This window comes from Cyprinus carpio, chromosome B16 (genome assembly GCF_018340385.1).
Source record: "Cyprinus carpio isolate SPL01 chromosome B16, ASM1834038v1, whole genome shotgun sequence".
Taxonomy (NCBI): Eukaryota; Metazoa; Chordata; class Actinopteri; order Cypriniformes; family Cyprinidae; genus Cyprinus; species Cyprinus carpio.
In genome coordinates, this window is record NC_056612.1 from 23,573,937 (window position 1) to 23,601,229 (window position 27,293).

General features: G+C 38.3%; 4 protein-coding genes and 1 pseudogene across 7 annotated transcripts; 2 read left to right on the forward strand and 3 right to left on the reverse strand.

Annotated features, from left to right (window-relative positions):
* Positions 1-544: 544 nt before the first annotated feature.
* Positions 545-7,626, reverse strand: LOC109090726 (zinc fingers and homeoboxes protein 1-like). Of its 4 annotated transcripts, none has more exons than XM_042741582.1 (3): positions 7,043-7,626; positions 5,408-5,571; positions 545-5,024 (listed from the first exon to the last, which is right to left on the reverse strand). In XM_042741582.1, exons 2-3 carry the CDS (start codon positions 5,565-5,567, stop codon positions 2,695-2,697), a joined length of 2,490 nt encoding a protein of 829 aa, XP_042597516.1. In that variant the 5' UTR covers positions 5,568-5,571; positions 7,043-7,626; the 3' UTR covers positions 545-2,694. The 4 variants fall into 4 exon arrangements, with proteins under 4 accessions (XP_042597516.1, XP_018960114.2, XP_042597517.1 ...); XM_019104569.2 differs by having other exon boundaries at positions 5,408-5,672; XM_042741583.1 differs by lacking the exon at positions 7,043-7,626 and adding an exon at positions 5,794-6,248.
* Positions 7,627-7,777: 151 nt separating this feature from the next.
* Positions 7,778-18,738, reverse strand: LOC109090734 (ATPase family AAA domain-containing protein 2-like). Its single transcript, XM_042741586.1, has 29 exons — positions 18,282-18,738; positions 17,577-17,710; positions 17,402-17,454; positions 17,164-17,314; positions 16,894-16,975; positions 16,729-16,819; positions 16,399-16,560; positions 16,188-16,299; positions 15,838-15,861; positions 15,454-15,558; positions 15,065-15,173; positions 14,874-14,989; positions 14,567-14,741; positions 14,381-14,473; positions 14,126-14,284; positions 13,921-14,011; positions 13,285-13,599; positions 13,054-13,174; positions 12,129-12,315; positions 11,857-12,042; positions 11,586-11,721; positions 11,305-11,501; positions 11,054-11,213; positions 10,442-10,564; positions 10,202-10,360; positions 8,636-9,070; positions 8,405-8,538; positions 8,160-8,288; positions 7,778-7,929 (listed from the first exon to the last, which is right to left on the reverse strand). Exons 1-29 carry the CDS (start codon positions 18,417-18,419, stop codon positions 7,897-7,899), a joined length of 4,110 nt encoding a protein of 1,369 aa, XP_042597520.1. The 5' UTR covers positions 18,420-18,738; the 3' UTR covers positions 7,778-7,896.
* Positions 18,739-19,053: 315 nt separating this feature from the next.
* psma2a (proteasome 20S subunit alpha 2a) lies at positions 19,054-22,504 on the reverse strand. The gene is made up of 8 exons (XM_042741584.1): positions 22,394-22,504; positions 21,668-21,744; positions 21,381-21,513; positions 20,294-20,416; positions 20,053-20,134; positions 19,829-19,902; positions 19,685-19,742; positions 19,054-19,346 (listed from the first exon to the last, which is right to left on the reverse strand). The coding sequence occupies exons 1-8, from the start codon at positions 22,432-22,434 to the stop codon at positions 19,230-19,232; spliced, it is 705 nt and encodes a 234-aa protein (XP_042597518.1). The 5' UTR covers positions 22,435-22,504; the 3' UTR covers positions 19,054-19,229.
* Positions 22,505-22,713: 209 nt separating this feature from the next.
* mrpl32 (mitochondrial ribosomal protein L32) lies at positions 22,714-24,137 on the forward strand. The gene is made up of 3 exons (XM_042741585.1): positions 22,714-22,899; positions 23,538-23,719; positions 23,832-24,137. Exons 1-3 carry the CDS (start codon positions 22,809-22,811, stop codon positions 24,081-24,083), a joined length of 525 nt encoding a protein of 174 aa, XP_042597519.1. The 5' UTR covers positions 22,714-22,808; the 3' UTR covers positions 24,084-24,137.
* Positions 24,138-25,064: 927 nt separating this feature from the next.
* Positions 25,065-27,265, forward strand: LOC109090752 (annotated as a pseudogene).
* The last annotated feature ends 28 nt before the right edge of the window (positions 27,266-27,293 follow it).

The following is a 27,293-nucleotide window of genomic DNA, read 5'->3' on the forward strand; positions in this document are numbered from 1 at the left end:
ATTCATAAACATTATCTTTTTACTTTTATAAATTTAAAGTGACTGCTAACTTCCAAACGTCATCATCATCACATTAAATATAGCCTGTATAGGATATATTTTCTTATATTAAAAATCCCATTAGTATTAGTGTTATGAAACTTTTTTTTTGTTCAACATTTTAACTGTGCAAAAGTGCCTCTTTCTGAAGAATCATTCATGCAATAACACATTTTTTTACATAATATTCTTCAATATAGAGAAATATTCACAGAATATTCTTTTACGTTATTTACATACAAAGCATATCTTTCACCTGTACCTGACCATATAGAGTTGTGATTTTATCTGTATGCCCAAAAGTAAAATTAATAATCGCTTAGAACTGTGACAGTGTTATAATTTACTGTATAAAATGTAATGAAAAATATGTTTCATGCCATAGGGCCAGTATATTTTATAATCATGTCTCAGTTATTATTAATGAGATTTGAGATTATAAAGAAGAATGTGATGCCATTAGGACACTTATTGAAAAGACCAACAGAAAGAACAGCATACAGCATTTATTTTTTTTCATCCAAATTTATTGTGTTGTCCACAAACAAGTAGAAAATATATATATTTAGTCTAAATCAAGCAAAGGCCTATTGAAACCGTTCAATTAAATAAAAGCATTGCACAAGGCCTATGGCTCTGGGAAATAAAGCTTTAGCCACCACAGCAGCATCTACAGATTTCAAAACTCATCATACGAGTTTCACATCACAATCCATGATGGTTCCAGATCTGTATTACTATTATTGGTGCATGTAAAAAAAAAAAAAAGAGCCTAGAAACAGACAGTCTAATCTGAATCTGACCATTTTTGAAACACTGTAGTTTAACGCTATTAGAGACAGCTGAAAAAAGCATAACCTATAACTGTGGTTTGATTCTAAACTAAAATGCATTCAAAGCAAGATCCCAGTAAGGTTCTCAAACTCTCAAAAAAGGATCAGTTGTTAACAGTGGAGAGGACACATTTTGCTAAGTTTAAATGTGCTATTTTGTTCAAACAGTACTTACCTTGTTCACAGAGGCACCTTTGACCTCTTGCCTATAACACACTACAATATTCACAGGAAAATGCAGAGGGTTGCAAGCAAGTCAAATGAATTTTCACCAAAAAGTAAGAAATCCAGGACATAAAAACAAAAATACAACACAGAGCTCTTAAAAATCAGTAAAATATCGGTCTTAAATCACACAAGAATTATTTGAATGATCGCCATACACGCAGACCCACTCGTGTAGAGGTGAAATTTAACATCACTATAAATACAAACTTATGAAAGGATTTAAACTACTGGTCGAGCATAAAGCTATATGTACAAACTGAAAACTTTTTTTCCCCCTCCATCAGAAACATGCTGATGTCTTGCACGGGGCGATTTTAAAAGTACCAGTCATAGTGCTGTTTTCATGCACAAATATTATAAAAAGAAAACCTCAAATTACACCCACACTGTAATTATTTATCAATAGTTCATGTTTCATTTAGTCCTATAAAACCAAGATATTAATGGAAACCAGAAACACATTTTCCTCAAAATAGAAAGAAATTCTGCAGCAGTCATAGAGATGGAAAACAACACTTCATGATTAGGGCAAATACGCAATATGTTTTCTTAACATGATCCGTTATAATGCGTCAAGCAAATGAAAGACCCATTTGCCTACAGGCTTATGAACTGTGTAGAGGAGAAATCTGAGGGAGATCTCACTTCAAAAATGAACAAAGAGCAAAGAACAACCAAAAAAACCCAGGAATTTTCCATGTTCCCATTAGAAAATACTTGAACTGTCCAGTTGAAAAACTGCAAAATAGTCACATCACCTGTTTATTACAACCATTTCCACAAAACAACTTTCCCCCCAAGATGAGTATTAGCTGTTATTGTCTGAAGATGACCCCCATAATGGCAGTCAGCAGGACTATAGAAACACCTACAACTTCCTGTTGGGATTTACTGTGCTGTATATCAGATAACCGTGGTCAGTATGTAGACGATAAAATACTTTCGTGTCACTGAATTTGGAAATTCGATTTGAAATGGTTGGTCTCGCCCTATAAATATAAGGTGGCTGGTTGCATTTTTTAAGTTCCGTACATCACGGTGGTTGACAAAGTGCCTCACGCGTCTAACTGACACAATGTATTCATGCATATTCCCTTAATTAGCTATTGTGTCCATTATTAAGGGAACCATAACATTCAATACTATACCTTTGGCACTAAGTGTTCTCCATTTGACTCCAAATGAAAAAAAGCCCATTTAAAAGACCTTATAGAGGCCTAGGATGTCTTTGCATGTACAAAGGTTAAGGTGCATGATCAATTCTGGTAGACAAGTTCAAATTGTATGCATGACATTATTATTATTATTATTCAAGGGATCTTGCATTATCGCTTCACTTCTGAGCCGCAGAGAGAGAAAAAAAAAAAAAACTATTAATGTGCATGATTTCTCAAGGTTTGAATGAAGTCAAACATTCTGAGCAAAAACAGTTTTTCCTCAATGTTTTTGCTAAAAAGATCTTGTCAAACCTATGTGAAATGACTTAAAATATAAGCAGAATTGGTGCAGTGGTAGAGGGCATGTGGTCGAGACCCAACACAGTCATGGTTTTTCACCAAGGGTCATTGCTCAGAAGAAAGCCAATTCAGAAAGATCACTGACCCTCAGTCACGGACAATGTTTTTCGAACGCTCTGTGGAGGCTCCCAGGCATCGCTGTCATCAGTGTCATCATCCTCTTCATCACCGTCTTCATCTCCCAAAGCAGGTCCTTGCTCCTCAACCGCAGTCTCATTTTCATCCTGTGGCTTGTCCTCCTCCTCATCTTGTTCTTCATTTCCCGTTTTATCTTCAAACGGGTTGGTACCCATTTCCTCCTTCCGATGAATCTCAGCAAACCACTCTCTCACCTGCTCATAGCTCATGTTAGACTTGGCGACAAGCTCATCCAAGTCCTGTTCGTTCAGAAACTTGTGCTTCAAGTAGTACTCCTTCAGAATATCCCGTCCAGACTTGAACCTGATTGGCAGATTCTTCTCCGATTCGGTGTGCTTCTTCACTTTTCTACTACGGGTTCTTCCCCAACCGCGATTTCGAATCCTCCGTTTTCTGTTTTTGTTGCCATTCGTTCCTCCTCCGTTTCCACTTTGATAATAAAAATACCACTTCAAGTTGCCGTTCTTCCAGGCATAGCGTGTATCGCCAAACCAGTTGACGATGTAGGAACGAGGCAGTCCGCTCTCCTCAGCCAGCTGGTCGTATTCTTCCGTCGAGGGCCACTGGGTGCGAACGAACGCAGTCTTCAGAACATGAAGCTGCTCGGGTGTTTTCTTAGTTACCTTCTCTTTGCTCAGCCTCTTTCCTCCAGGTGGAGTTTGGCTCCCCTTCTTTTGGGATGTTTCACCATCTGCTTTCGACTCTGAGGAATCGGGCACAGGGGTTTTTCTTTTTTCAGTGAACCAGGCGTCGATCTCACGTCTGGTAAGTTTGGTCTCGGCCCTCAGCCGGCTAAGCTCTTCATCAGTTGGTGTGTCACATTTCTGAAAGCTTTCCTCAAGGACCACCAACTGCTCTGGTGTCTTTTCTTTAAACTTCTGCAAGGTAAAGTCGGGGAAGGGGTTCCAGGTCTTGGCGCGCGTCTCCTTCTCTTTGACAGGTGATGGCGTCGGAGACTGTGGCGTTTCGTCGCTAGAGTCAATAACAATGGTGGCACTGCTACTACCCCTGGGATTGTCATTCGTGATGAAGGCGTGGCTGTTCTTAGAATTGCGCTGGTTGTATCGGGTGTCGCTGAACCACTTTTTAATCTCACCTTTGGTGAGGTTGGTCAACTTCATTAGCCTAGCTATCTCCGCATCACTGGCAAACTGATTCTTCAGATAGCTTGCTTTCAATTCAGACAGCTGTTCCTTGGATTTCTTAGGCCGCAGGCCAAAGTGATCGGCACTGAGTGCAGAGTTCTCCTGAGGCGTCAGCGATGGGGGCTGAATGGTGGTAGCTCTTTTAGTTTCACTAAGCGCAGGGCTTGTTTGGTTGGTTGCAATCTTGGGCGTCTGGCTTTGATTGGGCATTCCTGCTACGGTCAGGGTTATCGGGGTGGTCACTGGGAGGCTATTGGCCGTGCCAACCTGTGTCAGAACCAGACCTGGCTGACCCACAATCTGGCAGGTCTGAAGAATAGACTGCAGGCCGTTAGTGGCAGAAAGATGATGGGCTGGGATAACTGTGATGGTCTGGGGAACTGTGTGGACTGTGCCATTAAACTGCTTCCTCCTCGCTTCTTCAACCTCTTCTGGGGTCCAGCTAACGCCATGCTTCAAACGCTGAGCCGAAAACCAGATCTTTATCTGCTCCTCACTGAACTTGGTCTGGGCTGCAAGTCCCATGATTTCAGACACCGACGGGTAGGGGAACTTCTTGTAGGTGTTGACCAGGACTGCATTGGAGTCCATTGCAGCATTATACGTGGGAATACTACTTACTGGTATTAGAAGTTGAGTTTGAGCGCTCTGCTGGGCCTGCAAGGCAGAAAGCACCTGGGCCAATCCGGCCGGAAGAACCGTCGCAGGGTTCATAACCAGCTTCTTCTGATCTGCTACCACAGGGTTTGAAATATTGACAAGAACGCTGGACTTTACAGACTCTGTGAGCAATGGGCTCATGTGTTCTGGTGCCATGGAAGTGCCCATCACTGACGCTTCCAATGGCTCCAGTTCCATCTCACTTTCAGTCACTGCCTCGCTTTCACTCATGCCTTTTTGAGACATGGCTATTCTCTTGGGTTCAGACTTGCTTTTCATTTTCATTATAGGAGTCTTGCTGAGAGGGATTCCAGTAACTGAGGGGTCATCACTATCTTCCATCTCTGTCTGCACAAAACCACCCTCAGTGGTCAGATCAGAGATGGGCTGCTCTAGTGGTGTTTGACCCGAGCGTTTTCCTGCAGAACGACAGTCCTCACTCGATAAATGGATCCCTTCATATTCTGTAGGGACAGTAAAAGGATTACTTTGATTAGAATCAGTATCGTGCATGAGTGTCTGATAGGTAAAAAGCGCATGACTTTTGACTTGCTTTTTGTCCTAACCAGCTGCAACCACAAACAGGAATGTGCGACAAAAGGTTGCTTTAATTTTTTTTGCATTCTGCTAGGTAGCCCTGCCCACTGTGAAATTACATTCGTTCAAAATCTCACTCAACATAGCTGTATATTAAACATCAAAATATATGTATATATTTTGCAGCATTTAAACTCTTAATGTGAACACAAAAAATTGAACTGATAGAAACCTGTCATGTTGCACTTGGTAAGTACACAGCACTATTCCAACCAGGACAAAAAAAATTGCCTTTAGAAGTGAACTTCACCTGTCTCTGTTTCCATGGGAACCACTGCTCCCTCAGTAGGACCTTCTGCCACACTCTCAGCTCCTTCATTACCTTCCAGAGCCTCCATATCAGGGTCTTGCTCTACGACATCTGACGGAAGCACCATGCAGGGGGTCGTGGACTTCCTTCTGCTCGACATTGTGCTTGTGAAAGTGAAAAAGAGAATATAAACTGGCCAGAACCTTTAGGAGGTTGAATTTACATGTTAAACATTAGTCCCATTCCAAGATTTGAGCTCAACATCCTGAAAGACAGAGAAACAAAAATACACACACAAGACACTGGTTATGATGTAAACATGGGACAGTTGACCTATAATTAAAAACATTTACTGATGCATTCATATAAACACTAGGTCAAATTACCACACAAATGTAGTGTCTTCTTCTGCATTCCACTTTTAAAGCCGATTATTTAGAATGCAATGCTAATCTAACACTGCAGAATCTAGGTAGCACTTTACAGTAAGGCTGTATGTGTTAACAATACATTAAACATCAGTTAATGTGAACCTTTATATATTTTATCTAACATTTAACATATTTATCTATAGCCCTATTAGTTAAGTACAGGGGTGCCCAAACTCTGTCCTGGAAGTCCGGTGTCCTGAAGCGTTTAGCTCCAACTTGCTTCAACACACCTGCTGGGAAGTTTCTAGTATGCCTAGCTTGATTAGCTGGTCCAGGTGTGTCTAATTGGGGTTGGATCTAAACTCTGCATTCCCTCCGGGACTGAGTTTGGGCACCCCTGGTTAGTGCATCTGCATACATTGTAGTGACCTACAGTTGTCAGATATCTATTTTAAAGAAAACTAAAATCAGATTCAAAATCACTGAACATGAAATAAAAACGGCCAATAACTCCAAAATATGAGACTGCAATTATAGACAATTACTTAAAATGCATAGTGACATTTATTGTGGTTTGATTTTATAAATAAAAAACTACATAGAAAACCAAATGTGCTCTTCATCCAAAAAATATTATAATACAATAAAAACAAAAAATAATTACTAATAATAATAAATTAAAAGGTTAAATGCATGTTTACTTTAAATATTGCATTAAGAAATAACATGAATCGAAAATAAAAAGCATTTTAGAAACGTTTTACGTTTAGAAATTAACATTTAAGATTAATAAATGATATAAATGACACATAATGCATTAACCATTGTTAATGTATCCGGTCCTTTTGTGTCACTATATAATAGGCGTCACCATTGGACAGTAGTTCAGTTCTTGCAGACTGAGAAATGTCAGACGTGTTAGGTGCATTTTGAGCGCGTTCTCTTAAAACACTGTTGGCACAGATGGTAAAACCATGATAATAAATTATCATAATCAAGAACTTAATCGTTATCATTTTACCATGGTATTTACTGAACTACCTTTGAGTACCATGGTAATGGTACATGCATTTCAGAAAAGCACTATGGTGTTTCCAGATAACATCACTGTACCATGATGCACTGTATATGTATGGTACCCAAAGGTTGCCCAGAAAATTACTATGGTATTACCATGCTACAACGTATAAAAACAACATAACAGCACGATACTTTCCGGAACTTTTTGTTAGTGAGGGAGCTTCAGGGATGCGATGGAACTCACCGGCCGCGGGGTTGAGTGTCAGATCGCGGCTCTGGGTGCGAGTATCCTCCGGTTCAGCGACAGGAAGAGCGGAGGCGAGGCGGACCGAGACCCGCCGCACGTAGAGGGGGGAAAACCCTTGATGGACCGGGCAGATGCCACGCCGATCGGATGTTTCTCTCCTTGATGTCTCTGGTATCCTGTTATTTGGCCGGGCACACTGCGCTGCGGTTTTATAGGTCTCTCAGTAAACACAATAATCATCTGCGCTCATTTTAATGGCAGTTTTTAATGATCATCAGGCGTCACCGCTGTCAGTGTTATACGTCGTGACATCATCGCCAGGCGACTCCCCGCCGTCACGTAAAATCGGCGTTAAAACGACACGTTTGGACGTTAATTTAATCAGGATACTCACACAGGACTTTGTACGGGTCCAATGCACACACTTGTTGACTTTAAAATTGTCTCTGCGCTTCGAAACCAGAGCATTGATAACAGAAACGTACAACCTCCAAACTATGAAACTGTCCAATCAGAGCCGACGTGCAGTCACGTGACTTATGCATCTCTGCAAAGATTGAAGAATTTTCCCCTTGTTTCCTACTAGCTTTATTTAGATTTCATCAGAACCAGAAAAGTAGAAACCACAAGTGATTACAACACACAACTACTTGAGGGAAAGTGTATACGAGATGTTCATACCATTACCAAACTATATGCTTGGTATAAAAACCAGGTATAAAAGACAGTAAGAATTGTGATAAAGGCTTTTAATATGCACAACACTCAAAGACATGACTACAGAATTAGCAAAATATAGTTTATGGAGCATTTCTTTTAAGAAATAAGTTGTAGTTTGTTTAGAAAAAGAACTAGGAAAACTCTTCAACTTCTTTTGACATCTCCTGGAAAATAAAAGAAAATACATGTTAAATAGGCAGATAAAGTTAATAAGCTATTATATATATATATATATATATATATATATATATATATATATATATATATATATATATATATATATATATACACACACACACACACACACACAATGACAACTAGCAAGTTTTCATTTACTGTACAATCAACAGGAACACAAGGAAGCAGGATGTATTCTTGCATCATCTAAATGTACCTGTATAAGTGCAGTTTTGTCGTAATCTTTCCTGTGTCTATAAATGCTCTGACACAGCAGAGCATAAAGTTTCTCCAGCTGATTGACCTCATATCCCTCCGTCATGTTCACAACTCTCTGTAGAAGTTCCTGAAAACAGAGAATGAAAACACCTTTCCAATGTAGAAGTCAAGTTAATGCACACTACCTTAGTTTTTCCACTATCTGTATTTTTTCCTGAAGTTAGAGAAAGATATCTGATTTACTTTCAGTTTGTTGTGGTCCACGATAAGAGGCATGTTCTTCTGCTCCAGGATCTTGATGGCAGCATCCACACTGATGAGACTCTGCTGTTCGGCCTGCATCTTAAACCCTCTCGTCATCCGCCTCAGTCTGAACTCTGAAAATCCCATGCAAACTCAAGTACTGCTTTATGCTCACAGAAACACTATAAAATGTTATAAAATAAATGCTATTTTGTTTTGTGATTTGCTAACCTGTTTCTGTGTTGTCCTCTGCACTTGGCTCTGTCCTCTTAGGTTCACTGCCCTCTGATTCTTGGACATCATTGTGGCCATCAGTGGCATTATTCTGGACGGTCTCAACATTTACGACCTCATCCTCTGCAGAGGCAGTATTATCAGGTTCTTGTCCTTCATTAGGGATGTTGTTATTCTGTGCTACAGCAGTGGATTCCGTGGCTTCTTCTGCACGAGCGCAGCCATCAGTCTCCATTGACTCACATTCAACATCTTTCATCTTCTCGGCATCTTCACTCTCAGCCAGTTTTCCATCTTCCTCTTCTTCCTCCTCTTCGTCTTCCGATTCTGCTGTGTTAGGGTTGTCTTTAGAGTTCAAATTTGAGCAAGACTTCTTTCTGCGGATGAATCCATTTCTCCATCGGTTTTTCCTCTTCTTTTTCATCTGTGAAGCTGTGGATAGACAAAATATTTAATTCACAGCCTGCATGAACTTGATGCCAGAAGTACTGGTAAAATATTTTAAGTATAAGTCAATGCTAAATTTTTTTCTTGTAAATCAAACAATATTGGCAAGAAAAAGACAAAATCACTCTTAATTTACTTGGCCTTTATTACGGACTAGGAATGTCAGCATTTAATCGATGACTGATTATCGATTAATTGTCAATAAGAAATGCAATAGATTAAAGCTATCGATGGTCGATCAAGCTATTTAATTTTTGGCTGCGTGTGGCTCATGCACAAAATGCGTGCGAGCGGCTGTAAGTGACGGTATATAAATGCATCATCATTCATTTATAATGTACAAATGAAGTTTTTAATTAATTTTCCGATTAATCGTTTTTTTTTTTTTTTTTTTTTTTTTTTTTTTTTTTTTTAATGACGTCAGTTTGATATCGATTCTTAAAAGCCGTGAATCAATCTTTACCGGTATTTATTTCCGCAAACATTTAAAAGAAGATCTGATTAATGTGAATCTTTTCATTAGTCTTCTCCACTAGATGTCACCCTCTTATTTACCTTGCGTAATATTACAACAGAAAGCCTGTCACTCATTTAGTGCTTATTATGGCGGAGATACTGTTGACAAGAACCAAGAACAAAGCAATATGCACGATTTACAATGCTCAGCTAAAATTCTATAGTAATACTAAAAATCTGCGGAAGCATTTGACATCATGCATTAAGCCGCCATAATTTCTGCAATGAATGACTGAATTTTATTTTAAATGCCATAATGTCAGTTGAAAACATTGCAATTGTGTTAAAAATACAACAACGAGCACCACGAATCCATTTAAAGAGGCACATTCAGCGGTCTCCAAGACGGGAGAGGAAACAGTCAACAAAGTAAAATGATCTCTAACGTACGGAGCACTCTCTTTATTTTATCAAATGATCATAATCACATCTATTCATTTTACAGTCCTGCTACTATTGGTATCAAGTATCATGAAATGTCACAAGTGCTGATATTTTCATCAAAACTACAGATCCTAAAACCTCAAATTGTACCTCATGGATGGCAGTTTTGAGAGGCTCTACAGCACTGATGTCAGGCAGTACAGCTCTGTTAGTCACCTGTATTAACTCCTGTTTGACGTGGTGATATCACTGCTTGTGCTGGCACAGGTGTAGCATCTTTACTGGGTGCTGGATCACTTGTCTTCTGCTCCACTGTAGCGGACAGCTTTGGCAGCACGTGGTAGTAGGCAGGAGTGAATCGTGACGAGGTGGAGCCTAAATAAAACATTAGAAATGTGAGTGATGGCTACAGTCTCACTCCTATCCATATATGATCTGAAGTAGTGTCAGTGAAACCTCGTTTGATGCGAGACTCCTTGATTTCAGCGCAGATCTTCTCAAAGTCCTCATCTAATTCATCTCTGATTATGGCATGCACAGTGTCCTTGAGAGCACAGGCACGGTGTCTGATGAGCCGATCTATTACAAGCACAAACAGTTACTGCATGCTACAGAAATCGCACAAATATTATGTAATTATGCAAAACACTCTTATAAAGTCTTAAAGAATAGTTCTATCCCTGAAATTTGACTGGATATGACAGTAAAACATCCAATGCTGACAAACCCTTGACCACAAATTTGAGTATTAGTGTGCCAAGTTTAATGGATACTGTAAACTGCCTACATACAAGAAGGTGGTTGTGTCACTAATGTTCAGTAACATCATGAAAACTCTCGGAAGATTTTAGCATGGTGATGGATAGGACAATGTTAATGTATTTGGTCTTGGCGAAATAGATCTGCTATGCTGCTGCTGCTGAATTGCTGTTGTTGGTTATTGCTGTAGTTGTAGATTATAACACAATATTAACTTTTTTTATTCAACTATTGTATAAAGTCAATCACATCTACAATCATGCAGACATAGAACTGTTTTCTATATCATAGCTAAAATTCTCAGCCAACCTGAGGGGTCTCTGTCTGGGTTGTACTCGAGGGCATTCTGCCAGATCAGATCCACATCTTGCAGGTAAGCCGCCACAGTTTCATACTTGTGCAAATCAATTTGGGAGAGAACTGTGGACAGGTCCATAGGCTGTTTGATGACTGTAGTGTAATCGGGAACCTGTGTGAAAAAAAAAACAACAACAAAAAAAAAACCTCAATGAGCACATAGCACTGGTTCACAAATATACAGAAGGCCATCTTCGCCTTACCTCCTCTATGTCCACAGGTTTTGTGAAGGCCTTAAAGCGTTTGTCCTGAGCCAGTCGGTTGGTGACATCCCGCAGGAAGAGGCGGAGTTCCCTGAGCGTGTCCTCTTCCTGTTCCTCTAGCTTCTGCATCTCCTGCTTAGAGAGCTGGCGGGGAGGTGGTGGAGGGGCCACCGGTAACACCTCCAGTGCCTGGAGGACTAATAAGAAGAAAATAGGAGTTATCACAAATGTGCATGAAAATACTAACAATGTGAAAAACATTACAGAAAAAAAATACTCACCTGCATCTCTCTTAGACACCGGTGCCTTAGCAGCTTGATTTAAAATAAGATCCTCAAAGAATCTGTGCCTCTCCTCCTGAGATGGAAGCGGAACATCGAAAACCTCCCCATACTCAACATGGAAAAGGTCCTGCACCTTTAAACCGGTAAACAATAAAAAAAAAAAAATTATACAGTAACTTTATAGAAGATAAAATGCATCACAACTGCCATTTTATTTACTCTTTAAGCCAAACAAGCTCCAGTACTGTTTATTAAGTATACTTGGTACCTCAGGATAGAGCGTGTGGTGAGGAAAGCTGCATGTGGCGAGGAGGAGGCAGGGGCAGAATGAAGGAATGTCCTGCAGGAGACTGATGAATGTGGCCTTTAAGGTGGAGCTCACAGTGTCCCACCAGCACTGAATGTGTGGAATATACAGAATGCTGGGGGCGGTTCTCCTCGCCTCACAGAAAACCTGATGTACAATACAGATCGACAGTGATTTAATAAAACAAGTTCATCCATGTATCTTGATTTCTACTATAAATTATTTGTGCTCACCTGTGCACAGGCCTCTTCTGGGGTGGCTGAACTGACCCCATACAACACAGCAATGTCAAGTGTATAAACGGTGAACTTCTCCAGGGAGTGGAGAATAGCAGGAGCCAAGTGTGAGGTCTGACCAGAGCCTGATGTCCCACAGAGCAGCAGTCTGGGTCTGAATGAGGTGGGCTGCTGCAGGGCACTCCTATAATACATGTAATGAAAAAAATGAAGCACAGCAATGACAGGCAGGTCAAAACAACACCAAATACACCACAGGCTGAACATGTTTCCCTACTGTCATCAGTGAAATTCTTGTGCTATATTTTGAAGTTTCAAGCTTTGTCTCAAATACTTGCTGAGAAGCCTACCAACAAAGCATTAAAAGCCATCATATAGGCACATTCCTGATTAGAAGAATGTTATAAAACTAAGTAGCAACACAAAGATATATAAAAAAATTTTTTTTTTAGGCAAATCCTAGAATGCATTACAGTGAAATAATCTGTTCAATTTGGCACAATAATAACTACTAGCATATTTTTGTTTACAATCATTGTGATAAATATAAAATAATTATAATTTTTTTATTAGAATAATAATCTAATTAAAATTTTACTTTTACCTATTATGTTTTATATTTTCTATTATAATTTAGAAAAATTACATCCTGTCTTTGAAATCTTACATATGATATATTTTGTCTCATAACAAAGGTTCCTGTGAGCTCATATCTGTACAGAGTGAGTGAAACCACACATGAAGAGTTCAGTCAAGAAAAGGGAAATTGTGTACGACACTTCATGTCACTCACATCAGTCCTTTAAATGGGATAACAGTACATTATTTGCCACAATAAAACATCAGACTTTGTTAAGAACATTTCTTATGCTTCCCCACATGCACCGAGTAAGCACAGAAGTCAGTTCATCGCGTTTCTAACCTGTTCAGATGAAGCGCAGATGCAGACGGTCCAGTGTTCTTCTGGCCTTTATTAGTAATGCACACAGAGGACCCCTCATCTTCGCTCTGTAGTAGATCATCTAAGATGCCAGACACACCCTCTAAAATAGAAAATATTTACTTGCATTGATCATGAATTTCAAAATACAAACCAGATTTTTAAATAAAGTGGCACTACTACGGGGATGCGTGATAAAATAGTTGTCTTTACCAGCATCTTTTTTCTTCTTGAGGCCCTGCTCTACATGAGGAAAGAGTCTCTGCAGCATCTCCATGGCTTTATTAAGGGCAGAGCTCAGCAGAGGTTCAATAACAGGAGTGAGTGCTTTAGCTGGAGAGGCCACCGCCCTCTGTGAAGCTGGAACTATCTTCGTCATGGCAGAGAGGAAGTCTCGGCCACTCACGCTGATGGACTCCACATCCAGCAAGAGTTTCTGGGAGGATGCATAGATCTGGGGGTAGCGTCTACGCAAGGCGCAGAGAGCTGCTTCTGAGCACACAGCTTTGATGTCTGCGCCGCAATAACCTGGAAGCACAGGGAGAGTTTTGACTACTGTTATACAATAAGGGATGATAATGCAGTTTATTCTGGATAAGAACTGCCCACTTGGACAGGATGAGACCGTCTGAGGGCTCTGTAAATGCCAGAATTGAGAGTACTAGAGAGTGGGAATACTAGAACAGCAGAATGTTACATAACACTGCTACTTAAAACCCAAATACAGCAGGTTCTGGAGGTGTGTTGGAAAGCACCAGCCTCTGTGTTGGCACTGAGAAAACTGAGACAAAGATAAGCGAGATGCACTCATCAGGTCGTTTCACACAGTGGAACAGGAAAAGCTCTTACCAACACACTTGTCAGCCAACTCTTCAAGAAACAAATCGGACAGCTGCGGGTCCCACTGCCTAGTATGAATCTTCAAAATATCTTTGCGAGCCTACAAATCAGCAACAATGTCTTGTAGGTTACTTTATAACAACAACAAAAAAAAACCTGCAGTTGAAAATAAACACTGGCTAAGGCAGCCCACAACAGAGCTCCAAACTTCTACCTCTCTGTCTGGTAGGTTGAAGAGAAACTCTCTGTCAAATCGTCCGGGCCGTCTGAGTGCAGGATCGATGGAGTCCAGACGGTTAGTGGCTCCAATAACAACCACCTCTCCACGGCTGTCTAGCCCATCCATGAGAGCCAACAGAGTGGACACGATGGACTTCAGACAACATAAACAATTTCATACGTTTCATAACAGAACAGCAAGAAAAGATTAAAAAATAAATAAATAAACAATGCAGAAACACAGACTAACACACCTGTGTATCTGGTCTTGACGGCTGGACCGAACAGGTGCAATACCATCAATTTCATCAAAGAAAATAATTGATGGACGCATCTGGTATGCCTTTAAAAATAAAAGGTATAGACAAAATTAGGCATTCATGAATGACCATTTTTAAATGAAATTTTAATTAAGTTACATTTAAATGTGGGCAACCTGGTCAAATAGGAGGCGGAGCTGTCTCTCAGACTCGCCCACCCATTTGCTGAGGCAGTCTGCTCCTTTTCTCATGAAGAACGCCACCTTCCTCTCACCTTGACTACACTCGTTTGCTAGGGCCCGAGCCACTAAAGTCTTTCCTGTGCCGGGAGGGCCGTAGAACAGACAGCCTCTGGAAACACATAGCATTCAATCAACATACATTCTGCAAAAGGTGATATTTAGCATTATTTCTCATTTTTGCAAACCACTGATCTGTCATCCAAATAACCAAATAAATATTTATCGGTATCGCTTTTCATACCTTGGAGGCTGAATCTTAAACTTCTCAAAGACCTCAGGGTAAAGTAAAGGAAACACAACCATCTCCTTCAGTGCAGAGATGTGTTTGCCCAAACCTCCAATGCTGTCAAAGCGCACCTGCACATGGAAACCCAACAGTCAAACACAGTTCTGTACATTTTTTGAATTTCAATACAAATGACAAATACATACTGTTTGGTCAATTTGCATTGGATCAACATCTGCAAGACTTGCTCCAATTTTAATCCTGTCCTTGTGGATTCCCAACAAATCCTCCTTCCGTAAATTCATAGGGAGGCATCTACAAGGGAAATGTGTTAAGATTTTTTTTCTAAAACTTCTGTTTAATAATTGCTTTAAAATGTGAAAAACTACTAAATTTACAGATGATGATGTCTAAGAAACAATTCTTATAAGAGCTACAACAGATATAGATTCTCTATCGCATTCACAAGACCAAGTACAGGGGTTATATTTCAGAGCTATATGATTGGTCATGTTTGCTCTCCAAGTCTTTGAACTCAGGTGTCTTTGTAAGCATAGCATCTCTAAAATAAAAAGTTCCCACTAAAAGCTTTTACCTGTTTATTGACCTGCTACGACTCTTACTTCTCCGCCTCTCAAATTTCTCTTCATCAGAAGAAGAGGATGAGGTGGAGTCACTACTGTGGATGGCATGTCTTCTCCTGAGATAAGAAAGAAAAGCACAAGACGACAAGAATTTATAGCATCATTAAAATGTATAAACCTTCATAAAATATGCCAGCACCACCTTTATCCCAACAGATCTGTCAAAACACATTAAATTTAAATGTGCCCAAAACATTTGTGTAGTAATTATGTTATTGTGACATATCGTAGAATGTGTGTTTTTTTTTTTTTTTTTAACAGTCCCACTTTGGAAGCCCTTCAATCATCCACATGCAGATGTGCTAAAGAAAGGCTGCAAGAAAGCTAGGTCTTACCCATCAACCTCATTTCTGCTACAACTACAACACAAGAAACACACAAAGTTGAGTGGAAACACGTGAGTGCCTCTGGCATTACTACAAAGACACTGCAGCGCAGAGTAGGGATGTGCATTACTAATACTCAGCTATTCATAGTTGGATTTTGGGAAATGAAGCAAGTTCCATCTGCAATGTTTTTGAAACACAATGTATTTAACCACTTCATTGTGTCTCTTGTGCAGATCAATTTTTGAAAGAAAACCCTGCCAAGTCAAGACTCAAATCCAAGACTTTGCTCTTTCTTGAAAACTGGATTAAATTATGTTGATAAAGAATTCGGAGAAAAGCAGATGACTAGTACTGACCTGGTGCCCCTCCTGTTGTTGTACAGGCTCCTGGGACTTGAAGTACTAAATGTATATCTTCGTCTAATTGGGTTGGAGTGACGCTTAAAAAATATGCTCTGCTTTTTTGGCTCTGTAATTAAAAAGGAATATAGAAACAACACATGAAACATAAATAGATGATCTAATTACATTTCAATGCATGGTCTGTTTAATATACTATAACACCAACCATCAAGAGGTGCCTGGTAACGAACAACAGCTTTTCTTTGTCGAAACTCATAGCGCTTTCCACTGTCTTCTTCATCTTCATCCTCATCTTCATCTCCCTCATCATTTTCTTCTTCCTCACCTTCTCCATCCTCCTCCTCCTCCTCCTCTTGATCACTATATTCTGGAAATCAAATACAGGTTGGTTTAATTTTCCAAATACATCTGGGGCTAATATAAATGTTTTTTTTTTTTCGTTGGAGGGCTGTGATTCAACAGTAACACCGAACCACTGCTAAAGAAAAGTGCAGTAAACACTGGTTCAATTTTAATGGGTTCCTGATTCAGTTACCATTCTCCTGGTTGTCTGAACTCTCTTCTTGTCCTCCTACTGAAGGTTTTGCGATCCTCTTCCTTTTTGTCCCAGAGTAAATTCTCAAATTCTAAAAAGAAACACAAAAACAGTTGAGTGAAGCCCTCACTGATTACAAATGTACTGGAGGAGTCAATGACACACCTCCTCCTCGCTGTCTTTGCTCCTCAGTCTCCGACGCATCTTTTGCATGTCATCCATCTTCTGAAGTACAGCTTCTGCAGTGCTAAAATAGATGAAAACAGTCTATGAGAGCCAAGAATTGTGTAAATATCCACACACAAAGTTTAAAAGTCTGAATATAAAGGTATATTTTAACTCATCAAATAAGCAAAGTTCATTAAATCTGACAAATTAGTCACTGTGCTAACAAACACAGAAATATCAGAGTGTGTTTTCTATATTAGTGCATACTTCGTAATAAGCCTGTCATAGAGGACCGACTGGTTCCTAGCGTCAAGCTTATATCGTGTGATTCTGGAGCTACGTCTCACGGCACTGTCTTCTTCTCGCCTTTGAATCCGAGCACGAAGGTTTCGAGAAGTAGGAGTTGACTCCATCTCATCTGAAGAAAGACATTGATTCATTTTTAGTAGGCTGAAAACCAACAAAACTGCTGTCTGATGTCTATCAAATACTCTGATGTGCCCACCTGTGTGCTCATCTGCCGACCTCTCCCCCTCCGCCTGAAGCCTTGGAGATTTTCTATGAATAAATAAATAATAGAATACACAGATTTACAAATAACATCTAGTAAATACATTATAGCAGATGGTTAATGATATGAAAATGTAAGAGTATAAGAAATGAAACCGTGACACTCCCACCTTAAATGCATCCCACTTTTCTCATCTTTTGGAGGAGATTTGCTTGTTTGTCCATTCATATCAGCAAAGGTGACCATATGTCTTCCTCTTTGAGCTCTGCTCATGTTGTTTTCCTCCTTTACAGTCAAAAACCCCTAAAAATTGATCATGCATACATCATAGCAGTGTCTGACATGCTATACTCTATAGATAAACAGTAACAGTTACTTCTAACTATATTTGCAGGACCTCTAGAATATACGTTGACACGGATTATTTGCAGTTTTTAAAAGGTGTCACACCACATTACTATTTGCAGGTGATTAAAATCGTTCAAGTGTATATATTATGCATCGTTTAACAGTGAGCCACAGCTTACTTTGCACATAAAAGTAAATTCTTATTCTGACTTTCCAACTACCCATGTAAGTTAACGTACAGAAATGCAGATCGCGTTTCTGAATCATAAAATACTCCCGCTGACATACTCTATATAAATTATTACCGGTGTATGTCCGACGTAACATTGCAAATCAACTTATTTGTTTTGGTTTTGTAAGTTACGTTAACAGGTCGCGCGCTCATGCCGTTTACTCAAGTATCCCGCGCTCTTTTAACAGCCAGCTTTGTTTTACTACCGCGAATAATTCACTGTAGGAAAACAAACGAACAACAACAAAAAAATATTACCATATTAGTACTTGTAAAGAAGAGAGATTAACTCACATTAGCCGGACTGTCCTCGGCGCTTGTTAAACTGTCATCATGGGCCTTTCTCAGCCGCGCGGACTTTCTCTGAGGCGGGTTAAGAGAGAGAAACTCCGAGCTGGAGTCCATATCACCATTTCTGCGAAACATCACCATCTTTTACGCGCCTTTTAATATGCTCAGACCATTCGCTGTCAAACTCACTTATAAAAAGTTTTTGTCAAGCTTTTAATACGCCGAATACGTTAAACGATAACGCATCGTTTTGAAAACGAACTCCGTTCCTCCTTGATTTCTGGCGCCATAAACGTCACTTTCAGTCAAATGACACAACGCATAATACGAATGCGCTGGCGAGACAGAAACTAGAGCAATTTAAGCTATTTGCCGCGCAAACAACTATTTTTCCTGTTCAAATTTGAATGTGTTATTCAAATGGATATGATTAAACTATAAAACGGAAATTGCTGGACCTTTCATTGATAAAAACTTTGAGGCGTTTATCTATACAAGCATCCGCTTATGCGTAGGAATACTGTTGGAAAGGAGTACCGGCTCATTTTTGGCGCGCCATAAGTGACGCAGCGCTCAAGATTCTGATTGGCTGACGCAAGCCAAACCCCCTCACGAGCTTGTTTTTGGACCTTCAAACACAGAAGCGAGATTTATAATAATAACTGTGGAAGTTAATGTTATAAAACCAAATGTTAAGTATCCTCAGTCCTCTTTTATGCAGTTTGTTCATAACTAAAACACTGCACAACAGAACAAATGGACACAGTCAAAAGAATTTTAGAAGACTTGTTTATTTTTTCCTTCAGTAAGAAAGAAAAGCAAAATACAAACAATACAACTTTCACTTATTTCCATGCCTTTACATTGCTCAAAATCATGTATAAGTACTAATGAAGTTGTACTAGTGAAGACAAGACAATAAGTGCTCAATCTACAACTTGAAGAGATGATTTAAGCAATGGCGGCTAGATAGTCTTTCACCTCCGCTGGAGTCAGTCGCCTAAACCCTGCTTCATTGCAGATTCCCACCTCAATGTTGTCCTCAGTCATCTGACCTTCAAAGCTTTCCTGTAACAAAAGTAGTCATAGTTAACACTGATGTTTGACATTAATGCAAACAGGGTCTGAAATAAATATTCAGCAAGTCATTTTGAGGCTTTGGCAAGTAAATAAAACATCAAGCTTGGTGACAATTACAGTTTCAGTGAGATATTGACTCGTTTGTCACCAACGCAAAATGAAAAACAATGCAACAGACCATTTCACAGCTACTAAATATTTTAGTTTAGACAAAAAGTTAATCTTGGATGTAAATAATAATGGTATCTAATACATTACTGCAATCAACAGACCTTTAGCAAACGTGGCTGGGTTGTATATTCATAATAAAACTGTATAATTATTACCTTAAGTGTCAGAATAGCAGTATGAATCGCATCTTCCAGTTCCAGATCCTCGTTGTATCTAAAACAGGAAAATGAAACAAATGAGATGTTGTGCATTAAGGAAGACTAAAAGGACCTTATGCTTTCAGTAATTACGTTTTATACCTTTTTTCAAGGAATGTTTTCCCATTCACATAGTTCTTCCCCATCGCTGTGGCTTTCCATGCAAAGTATGCTCCTTAAACAGATCAAAGTCCATCTTATTTTTCTAATACGGTGCATAATAAAGAGCTTAAATTTTAAGAGACAATTATTTTCAGTTCAAATTTAAAGACTACACTAATACAACAAATTAAATTATATAATACCAAAGTGAATAGCAAGCATACCGAGGGGTCTGACTGGAAAAGGTATGGACGGTCTTCATCCCAGCCAGCAATCAAGAGTGACACACCGAATGGCCGAACACCTCTGTGTCAAAACAATAACATGACAAAATCTGCATCTTATGCCACTGTCAATCTGGTACATGCATATTGTTATAAATTTGGCAAAAGAGCTGATTGTAGGACAACTTCCAGAACAATTGTAACAGTGGTAAACTGTGCAATGGAGACATATCACACATACCCTGATTGTGTGTACTCCTGCATAACAGAAGCCACTCTCTGAACAAGCTGGCCTGTAGGAATCGGCTCCTGATAGACCAGGAAGTACTGCTGAGCCAGCTTCCGTGCCCTTCGCAGCAGAACCCTGCAGACATGATGAAAACCCATTACAACGACTCTTCCTGAGCATCTTATCTTTGCCATATAATCCCACCTTTATAATTTAGCTACGACAATATGAAAAATCTGTCATTTTTTACTGAAAATGGACTCCAAAATGCAGATCAATGTGTTTGCTTCATTGGAATGGATTTGGAGAAATTTAGCATTGCATCACTGGCTCACCAATGGATCCTCTGCAGTGAATGGGTCACAATAAAACCATCACAATAACCCACATGACTCCAGTCCATCAGTTAATGTCTTGTGAAGCAAAAAGTAGCATGCTTATAATAAACAAATCCTCAAACTGTTATTTTCGGGCCTAAATATATAGTCCATAAACCGTAATATTTTTTTCTCCAGTGAAAAAGTTGTCTCGTCTGAATCAGGAGAGAAATATGTACAGATCAAGCACTGTTTGCAAATGAAAACAGTCTAAAACAGCATTTTAATGTGAGAGGATGAATGGGGGATGGACTTTTTAATTAGAGGAAGTGTTACTATGGATTTTGACTTGAGGTGACAGTTTAAAGTTAAAACACCTTAATAACGGATGTTTCCTACATACATGTAGCTTTTCACTTCACAAGATATTAATTGATAGCCTGGAGTGGGGTGGATTACTGTGATGTTTTTATCAGCTGTTTGGACTCTCATTCTTACGGACAGAGGATCCGCTAGTGAGCAAGTGATGCAATGCTACATTTCTCCAAATCTGTTCTGATGAAGAAACAAGCTCATCTACATCTTGGATGGCCTGAGGGTGAGTACCTTTTTTATGTTTGGGTGAACTATTCTTTACATTTTTTAAAAACATTAAAACAATAGCTCTGAATGTCACCTACACATTTTTTTTTTTTTTTTTTTTAACAAGACTGCCTTACTCGTGCTTCATATTAAGAATCATTATTATCTAGCGTTTGTTCATGTAGGCTCCAAATCCGTACCTGTAGTCTGGACCCATGCCACTGTAGACCATACCAATGTGTTTGGTTATGGGCTCTACTTTGTGAACACTTTGCTCATCATACAATATCGATTTCTGCTTCTTTTCCGTAGCCAGAACAACCCCATTTGAAGCTGTGAAAACGAAATGATGATAAAATGAAAGTTCCTTGCAATATAAACACAAAACTCAAAAGGTTTATAATAAACACATGCTAAAACCATTAAGTTTTATGAATAATGCAAAGTTAAGACACACATAATAAATAACTAAAAGAACATTACTAACCTTTTATTCCAACTGAAGGAGCACCAGCCGCTACAGCTGCCAGAGCATACTCAATCTGGACCAACTTCCCTGAAGGGCTGAAAACAGAAAAATAATAAAAAAGTGTTGTGATTGTAAGGTGAAGTATATTTTGACATGTTGGCTAGGATTAAAAAATATATATATATGTTAAAACATTGTGCTGTATTGTAACTTTGCCCATTTACAGACTTCAAATATACAAATGAGGCTTATTAAATATGCACAATAAAAGTGCTACAGTCCTCATTGTCACAAAACCGTTGTTTAGTTATATTTTATTATAATAGTAACAACAACAAACAGTACTGATAATTATAAACTGTATGCTCATGTGCATTCAGAAGTTATATAAAAGAACAGCTTTCCATGATACACAGAAAGTGAAAGTAAAATAAGCAAGTTCAATCGCAAAGACAAAACTGGGCCCAGTCTGTCATTTAAACACCCATGAGAGTGTAGAATTTGTTCCTCTGGAATTCATTATGTGATCACAAACACACTGACCATGAATCATCGACCCACATTTCTGAAATATTCGGTGTCTGAGATTTTCGGTGACGCTGGGCGGAGCTCACAATAATGATTTATCGCCTCTGATTGACGGAACGCACACCACAAAACTCGAGCTTCGCGATTCGCTGAAAACACACACTCGTTTGATCTTTATGAACACACTGGATAACACAAAAGCGTGATGTTTATTACCTGAAAGTGGTGAGGGAGAAACTGTACCCTCTATCTGCCATGGCTGTGTCTGGCTGTTGGGGAAGTGACGTCACGCGCTCAATCGCTCTGATTGGCTGAATGAATTGTGGGTATTGAAGTCTAAGGAGAAGTTTAAAACAACTGTAGTTCGGATGTTTGGTTTTATTTTACCTGGCACCAATTAAAATCATCTAATAATCAAATAAAACATTTGTTGGTTTAATTATATATATTTTGAACATATTTCGCCCACACCCGCTCAGAAATAAAGCGGATTTTTATAATGTTGTACTACAAATCCCAGAATGCACGGGTGCAGAAAAAGGCGCATGCGCAGTAGGTCTTTTTAGAGCCGTGACCGTGAGGATGTTAGGTCTGTACATGTTACATTAATATGAAATAAAAAGCGCATATAATGTCATTATCGGGTTTACTTCAGTTTGTCGGACGCTCTCTGCAGCGTCTGGAACTCCGTTTAGCGCAAGCAGCGGGATTTGACAGCTTCGGTGAGTGCATTTACTGTAATGTCATGTGTTACGCTAACCTCCACTCATATCACCATACATACACTTATTTCACAATTAAGCTTTATTTAATATCATTAAAAAAATAAAAATCATTCTGACTGCCCATTCCTTTGATATTAAATATAGTGTTTGTTTTGAAAGTCATTATCTCTGGTAAGTGAAGGGCTCAAGGAGACGCATGGCATGTTGTGTTTTTAAGGGGAAGTACTATAGGTCGAATAGAATAAAAAGTCTCATAATTCGGAATGAAACGTTGAAGTGTTAATTTTTTCTTGAGATATATTTACTTAATTTATATGGCTAATTAAGTAACATGTTATTAAAAATATATATGGAACATGCATGCAAAATGTAAATTGATAAGTATTAGCTTCTTTTATTTCAGTTTCTCATTTAAAATATATTTATATTTTTATAATTATTTAAATATATATATATATATATATATATATATATATATATATATATTATAAATATATATGTATGTATATGTATGTATGTATGTAGGTATGTATGGGGTAAAGTAGATTTAAAATACTACTGTGTGTTTAAAAATAATTTTAGTAACTCAGTTTGAAAATTATTTTATTAATCTATCACATAAACCTTTTCTTCAGGTCCAGCTCTGGCAGTAAATGGTCCCCAGATTCTTCCTCAATCCCATCACAGCAGTGATGAAGAAAACTCTGAGCCCAGTTTCTTGGACAGTATCTTTTGGATGGCAGCTCCTAAAAAGAGAAGAACCATTGAAGTAAATCGTTGCAGAAGACGACACCCAAATAAACTGATAAAAGTCAAGGTAAGATCTCACTGGTTCACTGGTATAGCATTATACAAACTAAAAGAACTTTCAATGTTATACTGTGCTGTAGTAAACAGCAATTTATCCTTGTTTTTCTTTGCTTTTCCAGCACAACATTGAGCCGTGTCCAGAGTGTGGCAACATGAAACTAAAGCATACTCTGTGTGGATTCTGCTATGAAAAAGTCAGGAAGGAGACGGCAATGATACGAAAGCAAATCTCCGTCATGGAAGGCGGACCTCTCAGCACTCCTGCTGTAGAGTCTGTTGTTTTGTATGAAAATGAAACGCCCTCTGAAGCAGATAATGACAAGAGAATAGTAGAACGCAACAGGAAACGCCCTTATTGGTTTAACATGTAACTGCAGTGAAATGAAGACTTTGTTAAATAAAGATCACAGTTTCATATTCATGAAGTATTTTGTGAATGCGCTTATCATTTTAATTGATCTATTATCATATTTTTATACCCTTGGTTTGTTGTTTGATAACAGTTCTTGGCTCGGTCATGTAATGTTTTAGTTGAAAAATTAGTCATATGCCATTTTAATAGCAGTTCATAGCTAGAGAGAATGTTGTCCACAGCACTATATAAAATGGTTTAAGATAAATAAATAAATTGATTTGAAAGTATGTGTCCAAAAACATATTACTATAGCACCAAAATTTTCAACATTTTGTTTTTTAACAAATTTTTAATTTGTAAAAAATAAATTAAAGAACATTATTATGCACAACAACAGCCACAACTAAGAGATCGCAATGTAATTCAAATAAGGTTTTGGAGCTCCAACCTTTTCTGCCCATCAGTGAATTTTGAACACCTCTTAATTATAGTGATTCTGGTATAGTCCTGAGAGCAGCGCATTGTGTTCAAAATTTACTGCATTTCTACAGTTTGTGTAAATAAAGATGCATCTATGAGCATTTAATAATAAGTACATTAAAAATCAATTCATTTAAAGTCCACTTATAATTCTATACGATGCGTTTAATATGTATATTTAAATAATAAATGTATCCAACTCCCCATGAGATAGTAAATTGACTCCTGGATGTTTTTAATGGAATTGCATAGTACTCCAAGCTGTCTGGAAGATCTCATTCAAATTCTCATTCTTTATATTGTTCAAGGTAAGCAAAGAAACGAAACAGGTTTTAACAGTCAAATGATAACAGATGTATAGAATCTGTTGTTAAATAAGTGTGTTTCAGTTCAAATGCACCTGCTGGAGAAATGCATCACCTTTGCAGGGTTGCAGCAGCAGCTTTAGCAGTGTTGTGTTGCAGGTCCTGATGTCATGACTTTAGTAGACAGATAAGAGATAGACAGATAGGTGCCCATGATCGGGCTGGCAGCATTTCGTAATATTACAACTCATACACAGTCACAAATGTCTTGAACGAGTGTGTGCTACATTATACTAGATTAAACACTTTATAGGTTGTAATTAAATCTGGGTTTTTAAGGGGGGTTGCACAAACAATCATTAAAATAAACTCACATATAATAAAATTGTAATTCACATGTTGACATAGTATTACTTCTTAAGTATATGTGAGTTTTCCATCGATGTATAGTTTAGGACAATAATTGGCTGAGATACAACTATTAAAAATCTGGAATCTGAGTGTGCAAAAAAAATTGTCTTTAAAGTTGTCCAAATTAAGTTCTTAGCAATGCATATTACTAATCCAAAATTAGGTTTCGATGTATTTACGGAAGGAAATTTACAAGATATCTTCATGGAACATGATCTTTACTCAATATCCTAATGATTTTTGAAAAATCGATAATTTTGACCCACACAATTCATTGTTGGCTATTGCTACAAATATATCTGTGCTACTTATGATTGGTTTTGTGGTTTAGGGTCACATATGTTATGTTATGTGTTAAGTAGATGTCAAATAAAAAAGATCTTTTATCAGATTTAAAATGACTTGCTCTTCTTTGAAAACATACCAAACATAATGACTCATGTTAATGAGTCAACAATAAACATCCTAATTTTCATCTAAAATGCTCAAAATCTACTACAGATTATTAGAACTACAATGCACTGTTGTTTTTCTTGATTTATGTGTATTTTATGTTGGCTGTGTTGAGATATATAGTTATTTTAGAAGTGCATAGTATATAATTTAAATATTGTAATATTATTTATATACTAATATATTTAATATGTATATATATATATATATATATATATATATATATATATATATATATATATATATATCTATATATATATATATATATATAACTTATGTTTTTTTATGTTTTAATTTTAGTAATTTTATCTGCTATATTAATTTTTTATATTTCTTGTTAGCTTTAATTCATTAGTTTTAGCACTTAAGCTTATTGAATTTCAGTTAGTTGCCAATGCATCATCTGATATTTATTTTTCTTTCAGATTAATTAAAAAAAAAAAAAACAAGTTTTAAATAAAAACTATTTTAAATGACAATGGTTTAGGTAAAGAACAACACTGATGAATGAATGAATGAATGAATGATTTCAGTACTAAATTTGTAATGGATTTAAAACATTTCATGTGGTTTTATTTTGTTTTAAAGTATTTGTCGAAAGTCATGTTCTCCTTAAATTGATTTGGTCTATCTTGCCAAAGAGATTTAAGATTTAAAATGTCAGTTGTTGTATTTTGGAAAGGTTGAATATGGACTCGAGAATCTCAGAACCAGATCCTATGTGTTAAGAACAAGTACGCCAGCGACATGGCAGCCATTACCAGAGAGCTGGAGCTGAAGTACAGGGAGGTGCTGATGGAAAACCAGCAGACAGCAGCTCACCTGGAGGTGGAGCTTGAGAAGGAACGCCAGTGCGTGCAGGGCTACAAGAAAGCCCTAATCTCTCAGAGTCAGCAGCTCATGGAGGAACGGAAGCAGCTTCAGCAGGAATGACAGGATCTGGAGGAGGAGAAGAACCATCTGCTGCAGTCTGGAGTGGCCGGGGCGGTGCTGCGGAAAGTCCTGCAGCAAGAGGAGGACTGGCAGCGCAGGGCTCAGGCTCTGCTACAGGAACTGGAGGTGAAGCTGGTGGAGATGCAGGAAGCTTTCTGCAGCATCCTGTTGCCATGACTACATCGTCTGGAGATGGAGAAGAACCTGCTGCTAAAGGTGACTAAAGACCCGGTGGGTGCCGAGCTGAACCTAGAGGAAGATCTCAGGGACATTTTTAAGAACGACAGACACTGTGCTGATTTACTGAACATGGATAAGCACAAGAATGGGACTTTGATATGACTGTATCTCAGGTACTGGCAGCTCCAAGCAACCCTGCAGAAACACAAGAGGGCAGAGGAGACTCTAAAAGGGCCATCGCCAAACTCCAGCAGACCGTGAGGGGTGTAGATCTTTATATAAAAAAAGAATTGCCTTCCTTAAATCTTTTCCTTTGCTTATCCAAGGTTTTCCCATGATTTATTTATCAAATAATTATGATGCCAAATGTTTTTGTGAAACCACTTGAGCCCTGAGTCTTTGACAATCATATCAGAACATGACTGTATATTTTGTTGGGCAGATTTTTTGCAGTTTTCTTTCAG

What these genes read in the sequence shown, in the direction of transcription:
- LOC109090726 (XM_042741582.1), bottom strand. Translation starts at nt 5,567, where the DNA reads ATGTCGAGCAGAAGGAAGTCCACGACCCCCTGCATGGTGCTTCCGTCA. An exon ending in TCCCATGGAAACAGAGACAG is followed by an intron (nt 5,025 to 5,407) that starts GTGAAGTTCACT and finishes CTGTCCCTACAG; the next exon opens with AATATGAAGGGATCCATTTA.
- LOC109090734 (XM_042741586.1), bottom strand. Translation starts at nt 18,419, where the DNA reads ATGGTGATGTTTCGCAGAAATGGTGATATGGACTCCAGCTCGGAGTTT. An exon ending in AACAACAGGAGGGGCACCAG is followed by an intron (nt 15,862 to 16,187) that starts GTCAGTACTAGT and finishes CTTGTGTTGTAG; the next exon opens with TTGTAGCAGAAATGAGGTTG. An exon ending in AGAGGACAACACAGAAACAG is followed by an intron (nt 8,539 to 8,635) that starts GTTAGCAAATCA and finishes TGGGATTTTCAG; the next exon opens with AGTTCAGACTGAGGCGGATG.
- psma2a (XM_042741584.1), bottom strand. Translation starts at nt 22,434, where the DNA reads ATGGCAGATAGAGGGTACAGTTTCTCCCTCACCACTTTCAG. An exon ending in TTCTCCCTCACCACTTTCAG is followed by an intron (nt 21,745 to 22,393) that starts GTAATAAACATC and finishes TTCTGTTTTCAG; the next exon opens with CCCTTCAGGGAAGTTGGTCC. An exon ending in TCCTTCAGTTGGAATAAAAG is followed by an intron (nt 21,514 to 21,667) that starts GTTAGTAATGTT and finishes TCGTTTTCACAG; the next exon opens with CTTCAAATGGGGTTGTTCTG.
- mrpl32 (XM_042741585.1), top strand. Translation starts at nt 22,809, where the DNA reads ATGTCATTATCGGGTTTACTTCAGTTTGTCGGACGCTCTCTGCAGCGT. An exon ending in AGCGGGATTTGACAGCTTCG is followed by an intron (nt 22,900 to 23,537) that starts GTGAGTGCATTT and finishes CCTTTTCTTCAG; the next exon opens with GTCCAGCTCTGGCAGTAAAT. An exon ending in ATAAACTGATAAAAGTCAAG is followed by an intron (nt 23,720 to 23,831) that starts GTAAGATCTCAC and finishes TTGCTTTTCCAG; the next exon opens with CACAACATTGAGCCGTGTCC.